Here is a 7,917-nt window from a genome sequence, read left to right as displayed (position 1 = left end):
CGAGTGAAAACTATATAGTCTTTTATAGATATTACAATCTTTTTGCTTTTAAATTAATAAATAAGAAACACCCTCGGTACTGTTACTGTAGAACTTGGGCTGAAAGTCGCTTTTGCGCAACTCATCAGCATGCGTGCGCTTGCGGGGGACTGCCACCAATCGTTGTAATCAAACTGTAGCATGTTTAGTTTTAAAACCATTTTTTAATAATATTTCTAATGGTGAATTGAAACCATGAAACTTTTTATGTAGCATTAATTTTAACCAAATTAACTGGAAATAACCCTAGAACTTAGAGTAAACGATCCCTTTAAACATGAACTTTCACATTTTCAGTAAAACTGACTAATAGTTCTAATCGCTTACTCTAATTGAATATTAATTATTCTGCTTTATAACATAGTTACTGATGTATATACTGAATCTAGATTTTCACAAAGTCAATGAATTTTGCAGAATGCATCTCAGAGCATCTAAAATCAAAACCCAGATCCACCCACCTCACCCACCCAAACGCAAAACTGTGCTCACCGCGTAGCTTCAGCGCCGCACTTCAGAAAAGTAAGGGCTGGTAGATATTTTTAAGGGCTAGTAGATTTTACAGGTCACTAGCCCTGCTGGCTAGTGAACATTTTAGGTTAGTTTCAAGCCCTGAAGGATATCTTACCCTCTGTGAGCCGACACTTTCCTCCAGTAGGCTGGCATAGTACTGTAGAGCATCCAACACACAGCACGACTGTCTGTGCATGGCTAAACACAGTTGTGATCTTGTAACACCCTGTAATGAATGTATGTCCAGTTTCATTATCGAATGTAAACACTATGCACACATCCAACATGTTTAATATTCCCATGGACAATGAGCATAGTTTTCTTAATACCGAGTTAGCCGGGGCGGTCCCACCACGCCACTTTTATCTAATTCACACCTCAAAAACTAGGAAATCACCTAATTTTTATAATATATAATTTCATCAAGTTTACATCACATAATTCAGCCACACAAAGCTACCAAACTAGAAGGAACCACAAGAACCACTAGAACAAACAAAATTTTAGTATTAGATGGGAATTGGTCGATTCATGACACACATGATCGCATATTACATAGTGACAAATGTAAACATTTGCCATCTACTCAGGAATAAACACTGCTATTTGATGCCCATGTGGATGAGCTATGGCGAGTTATCATTATTTATTAGACAGAAATAATCTCTTACCTGGGCATTTGACATCCATAAAATATGAATTTGGGCTTTGGACTAGCCTTTTCAGCTTACACTTCCTCTTCTCCTCCTCCGCAGAGGGGTGTAGTAAATCTATGGCGAGCTGAAAATGACAAATTAAAATGACTCACTAGGTAAACTAAGGAGCTTAAAATAAAGACTGTGTTGCATCGTGTTTAAAAGGATTACACTCATAATTTGAGGTGGAAAGATTTGTGGTTAGTGGCCTGACCAAGCTACTACTACTTGCATTTTACAGACTGAATTAGCAATCTTCCACTGCTTTACAGTTACAGCTTCGACCACAACATCACACCCATTTCATGAAAGTTTGATATTAATCTTGATAGTCAAGTGGAACAGTCCATTGCTAAGGATCTGACCTGTACCAACAACACAGACATTAGGAAGAATATTTACAAGGCTCGAGCTAGATATATATATAGATCTAGATATTATATAATATAGGATAATATAGTATATGTGTGTATATATATAGTGTGTATATATATATAGTGCTGATAATATATATAGTGTGTATGATATAAATATAGAGTCCTATAATCCCAGCGCTTTCAGCATTGAAAAGTACAGGTCGGGAGGACTACTAATGACGACCCCTAGAACACCACAGGCGGACTTTTTCACGCTGCCCATAATCACACCTCTTAAGACCGGCATGATGGAGAGACTTCCACTTCAAAAAAATCACACCCTTAAGGAGGCATGGATGGAGAGCTCACTAGAAAATCGACACACCTTAAAAAGCGTCTGCCATTGCTTTTAAGATACGACGAAGGGTGTGATGAAAAGCCTGCATTCTCGATTGGCTACTGAAAAAGGAGTTGGGCTATGAATCAGTTGAAAAAATTATTTTTTTCTTTCCGTGGCCTCTTTTTGCAAACCCCCCGAAGAATTTCGGCGGGGCTGACTTTTTCATTTTCCAAAGGGCTTTTTTGCCACTTTCCCAGTCGGCGACTATTTTTCCGCAGGGCTGTTTCCTCAAATGTACACACAAGCCACAGTAACTAATACACAACTCGCGCAGGCCAGCGGGCCGCGCACACACGTCACAACGCACAGCACGCACGCGACCTACGCACGCACGCCGCAACGCCACGGCACGCACCCTTGCACACAGACAGACACACAGACACACACACACACCCACCAATTTTAGCTAAGCTTGTACAGACAAAAACAAAAGGAACATTCAGTCAATATTCAAGACAGTTATTCATCAGACTGACAGATAACATTGATAAATCACAACTCACAAGTCAACAACCACAAATGCACCTTGAATAGTAAATACATCACAGGTTCAGCTACAACACAGAACTATTACGGCTAGCGCAGAATAGTGGAGTGTCTGCTAGTAGTAGTACCAAGCGCGAGGAAGATCGAATGTGATTTATATATGCGAGAGTCTCTTTGCGGGCTGGGGTCCAGGGCCCAGCGTAAGGCCCGCGTAAAAGGAGGGCCGCATTAAGGGGCCCTGCGAAGCTCAGGGGGTTTCGAGAAAGCGCGCTCCGTGAGCGCACGGGTGCTATGGCTGTATCACATCGCACGCTGCGTTACGTGCCTGCTGGACAGGCGCGGCATTGATTGAATACGGCGGGGGGGAGCCGTTCGGTACTAATCACTAGCTTAAAATGTAGAAGCGTTGGCATTGCTGGACTAGAGAGAGCGACAGCCAAAACTCTTTCGGGGGAATTGACAAAAAAGCTACAATCAGGGAATGGACACACGAGTGTGTGCCGCAAGGGAAAAATATGACGTGTGAATTTCAGTTAGGTTATTTTGTGGGGGAAAGGCGAATTCCAGGATTACCGTATTCTATAATCCTACGGTCCGTATGAGTGTGGTCCTACGCGGTCTACGTAGGGCACGCCCGCAGGCACAACACCCCGCACACACGCACGCGACGAACCGCCACAGCACACTGGCGCACACGAATGCACGCTGCGCAGGCACACACGGCAAGCCCACGCCCGCAGGCCACCGGCAACACCACAGGCACGCACGCACGCACCACGCACGCACGCACGCACCCACGCAGGCACACACGCAAGCACGCGCACAGCACACGTTATATACGCTGCGGGCGTGCGGCGCCGCGATACTCCAGTCAGGCTACGCCGTATCCATTGCAACTCTAGGACAGCGGAAAAAAACTAGCCTCAAGGCCACGCGTGATTGCGGCGGGCTTTTGATGTACAACGACATCGAGTCGCGTACTAATATATACCGCCACACACACTTGCACGCCGGTCAAATAAACGCACACAGCTGAGCCAACGTCTGAAAATCTCAACCAGTTGAACTAAAGCCGTGTCTATATTTAAAGCAAAACTATATTACAATCGGTATTAAATGAAGGTACTGTTAGTTAGGCTGTTGGACTGTGAAATGAAAATTTTGTACATTCTAACCCCCCTAAAAATTTTCTCTCAACGGATTTCAAGACGTTTCACCAAAATCGACGCCTGGGACTGCTGAAAAATCCAGCGGGATTTTCCGCATCCGCAGAGATTCCATCCCTGTAAAATTGGAGCGCTATTTCAACATAATACACAGACTTTGGTGCGCGATTTCAAACCACTTGTTTATGAGGCGCGGAATGCATGCGCGCACATTGGCCACAATTTATGGTGCGCGGATAGAGGCGTCGCGTGGAGAGCGCGATCGCGCTCCCTTAACAAATGAGAAGGGCCTGCCCTATATTATCTTAACTCCTGCGCCAACAGGTAGGCATTTCTTATCCAGCAGAACAAACCATTCCTCACAGGCCAGGGCCAAGTGTTTGCACGCTTTCAGGCACCTGCGCCACCAGCCTGAGTACAACGCCTATGAACATGTTGTGACGTTCAAAAGCTATATCATCCAAAAAAGAAGAGGTATGGAAACACAAGTAAAGTTTAAGGTGTGAGAGTCGGAGTCCAACTGCAATTTAGATGCTAGATCTTGTATCGAGTTGCACGTAATATATCATCGTAAAATAGCAAGCAAATGTTTGAATTTTCTCTGTTTTGGACTGTCTTACTTCCTCCTATATTATCCTTACTTCCTGATCCTATCCTTACCGTCCTGACAATCCATCTCTTATCTTTGACCAGAAATGGCCACGACAACGCCATGACTATCAATATATCATCACATACACTTGGATGGTACTTCAATAAAATATACATGCTAAATAAATACGAAATCTATTACTTACCAGTCTTAATGTTTTCTATACTCTCCTCTTTCGCCTATTATTGGCCAAGAGATTTCCTGCAAATGCTCATCTCCAAACAAATGCCTGGCTGCTGCTGCACACCGACACATAAATATATAGCAGGTAGGAAAGCGTTCTTGCCAAAAATTCGCTCGACGCTCGCTTGGATTCACACAAATACAACACAAATATTCAAACTATTCTACTCCAATCTTTGTTTCTATTTGAAGAACAGTGTTCACTTGTTATAAAAAACATACTGTCTGTGTTCCGTAACCAAGCTGTGTCACGCGAAACCACACAAAGCCTGACTAAATTCTCGCGTTCGCTTCTGTTGCGCAGTTTATGTAAATGTGCTGCAAGTACAGGTAGGTATAGGCGGCGCACTGCATTTTGGGAAACTACCACGCTGCTTTCCAACTCCCGTGTGAGCCCCGTCAAAGCCGCCAGGTGGGAGCCCTGAAAAAGGCGTGTGCAGCGCAAAAAATGACGGTCACGAAGAGCGCCGTTAGCCATTTTCCTGATTCCGACCAGCCATTTACATAAACTGCGCAACAGGAGCGAACGCAAGAATTTCGTCAGACTTTGTTGTGATTTTGCATGACACAGCTCGGGCACGAACAAAGACAGTATGTTTTTATACCAAGTGAACACTGTTCTTCAAATAGAAACAAAGATGGAGTAGAATGATTGAATTATTTGTGTGAATCGTATGAAAATAAACGAGCGTAGAGGGCGAATTTTGGCCCAGGAACGCTTTCCTACCTGCTATATATTTATGTTTCAGTGTGCAAGCGGCAGCCAGCGTTTGTTGGAGATGAGCATATTTGAACGGGCATTGCAGAAAATTGTCGCGCAATAATAGGCGAAAGAGAGTTATAAAACATTAAGACTTTGTAGTAAATAGATTTCGTATTTATTTAGCATTATTATTTTATTGAAACGCTCCAAGTTGTTTCGCGCTAAAGGCTAACTACCGGCTTTACCCAAGCTAGGTCACAACCCATGGCTAGCTATAACCCTGGACGTTTATTCCTTACGGACTGTCCAGTATAGAAGTACAAGTAGAAGTACAACTACGACAGAGAAGTGCCTGTGACTATCATTAACTATGTATGGAGAAGTTTCAAAACGTTACGTTACTTCCTTCACAAACAAAGCTATTGAAAATTACGCTATTAGATATGCGCAGTTAAAGCATTACTTTACTGTATGAGTAAATACGGACCAAAGTAGCATAATTTAAAAGATAGCGGCGAATCTAATAAATGTTTACGTGATCATGGAGCTAAAATGGCGGCGCCCCATGCCCGAGAAGCAAGCATGAAAAATATTGGAAACATCGCCACAGCATAACAGGAGGTTAGACGAAATGTACTAATTACAATAATAAGACAGAAAACACGTTCATACTTGACAACCGTTCGACTACCAACTTTAGCTTAACGTATTTTATATAGTATAATGGTTAAACGCCTGAAAACTTACTGGCATCTTTCGTCTATCGCTGCCAACACGGGAGAAAAGGATTTACACGGGGGACTCACAAGTAAAGCCCACGGGTCGATTGCGCCCGTATGGTGCAATCACATGGTGCAACACATATGTGTTGTCTATCTATGGTGGCACAATTTTATTGCTATTTTGCTGTTTAAGTTTATTTACCTATATATAACTAGATATATACATAACTGCCAATTACAATGTTCAATAATCCTACAATAAAGATTAATTTTTCAATAATATATTGCGGTTGAATAATCACGAGTCCGACGACCATCGTCAGCGTTGTCGGCCTATGTGCCACGTTTTTACTTGCCACAAGTTACCTTCTCGCTTCTCTGTTCTCACTACGTGAAACAATCGCCAGGAAACCTGGCCGGCTACTTTTTTCTACAGAGGACGGCTTTATCGGGCCTGTAAAAGTAGCGTATGTAGAAACGTAGAATATAGTATACGTACAGGCCCGTAGCCAGGGGGGGTTCGGGGGGTTCGAACGAACCCCCCCCCCGAGCCTCCCCGCCAAAGCAAAAAATATTTTTTTTTTGAAAATTTGCAAGAATTTCACCTCAGGTCGCTCCATGTTAGTGTAATATTGCAAAATCTCCCATCCACGTGCGGAGTGAACACCCCCTCCCACACCCTCCCCCCGCTCGGCGGCTTGGCTCCCTCGCCTGGTCGCTTCGCGCCGAGCAGGGGGTGTACAGGGGGGTCCAGGGGAGTCCGGACCCCCCCCGCCTTGCTCGCGCGCAGAAAACGCATCTGAGGGGGTGTAATTTTAAAAATTTCCTGGGGAGGCGGCCCCCAGACCCCCCTTCGCCGTGCTCGCAACTTTGGGTTAGGGTTAGACCCCCCCCCCCCTGGTACAAATCCTGTACACGCCCCTGCCGAGCAACATTGCCAACATTGGAAAAACTAACCCCCTCAATATAAAGCTGGCTACGGGGCCTGTACGTAGAAACGTAGGAGTCTATAGGGACGGTCTGTATGATGCGTGGAGGCAGAAAATAGGAGAAGCATTAATTAGCGGATTTATGGGAGGGGGACTCGGCTCTGCCAGACTGCCACCACCATTCTGAGCGAACAAATGAGAGAGGAGAAGGACGGTGGATAGGGAAAGAGAGAATACAAAAATACCAGATTAGACTAATAACACGTGTTATATAGACTAGTATAGATAAGTACGCACACTGCATTTTTTCAACGCGGAAATAAACTAGATAAAATAAAAAAACGTACAAAAAATCATTTCTCAAACCAGCAGACGACCAAACAGGCAAACATGTTGGCGCACTTGGGTAATTCAGTCTGTCCTTATATCAATATTTATAATAAAAATGTTATTGTGTTGTTCGTTAATCATAATTGCAATAAGTATGAATTTGTACAAGTAGGCCTAGTTGCAGTTTTTCAAACTACAGTTCTGTGCTCCCGACCTGACATCTGCAGAATGCGGTTAACGCAGTATATTGCAGTATGCGCCGACATTTTAGAATTCTATATCCGTTTGTGTGGTACAAATTTCTTTGTTTTAAACAAGTTATATATTTGTAATAAGACGCTGGATATAACAAATTAAATAAACAATAATTACGCGCGGGTGTGGGGCGCGCATGCGTCTGTGTGAGTGAGTGTATTGCGGCTTTAAACCTCCCCCCGCGGCCACACTTTGTAAAAACCAACTACTTGTCGTCCACGCCATCATTAGGAAACCTTTGATCCGCCGCATTTATTTACACTTTTGATGCGTTGTAATAAATTAGGATATTGTGTGCGTGCGTGTGTGTGTGTGTGTGTGTGTGTGTGTGTGTGGTGTCTGTGTGTGTGTGTGTGTGTCGTGTGTGTGTGTGTGTGTGTGTGTGTGTGTGTGTGTGTGTGGGGGATTGTGTGTGTGTAGTGTGTTGGGTGTTGTCCGGTGTGCGCCCGCCTGTCTCGCGCGTCGCGCCCGCGTCTAGTGTTATATCC

General features: G+C 44.0%; 1 protein-coding gene across 2 annotated transcripts in view; it reads right to left on the bottom strand.

The window, feature by feature from the left end:
• Positions 1–7,917, bottom strand: part of LOC106821499 (40S ribosomal protein S27) — a 23,595-nt gene that overhangs the window by 10,452 nt on the left and 5,226 nt on the right. Inside the window, exons 1-3 of one of the 2 annotated variants that reach the window (XM_014826341.1) lie at positions 5,941–5,980; positions 1,224–1,332; positions 668–778 (exon numbers count right to left, since the gene is read on the bottom strand). In XM_014826341.1, the coding sequence (XP_014681827.1) occupies positions 668–778; positions 1,224–1,332; positions 5,941–5,946 (226 nt within the window). In that variant the 5' untranslated portion in view covers positions 5,947–5,980. Of the gene's footprint in view, positions 1–667; positions 779–1,223; positions 1,333–5,940; positions 5,981–7,917 lie in introns of those variants that run through there. The other variant, XM_014826342.1, reaches the window with a different exon arrangement.

Source organism: Priapulus caudatus, unplaced genomic scaffold (genome assembly GCF_000485595.1).
Source record: "Priapulus caudatus unplaced genomic scaffold, Priapulus_caudatus-5.0.1 Scaffold75, whole genome shotgun sequence".
Taxonomy (NCBI): domain Eukaryota; kingdom Metazoa; phylum Priapulida; class Priapulimorpha; order Priapulimorphida; family Priapulidae; genus Priapulus; species Priapulus caudatus.
The sequence above is the reverse complement of the archived record's forward strand: the minus strand, read 5'-3'. Positions and strand labels throughout refer to the sequence as shown.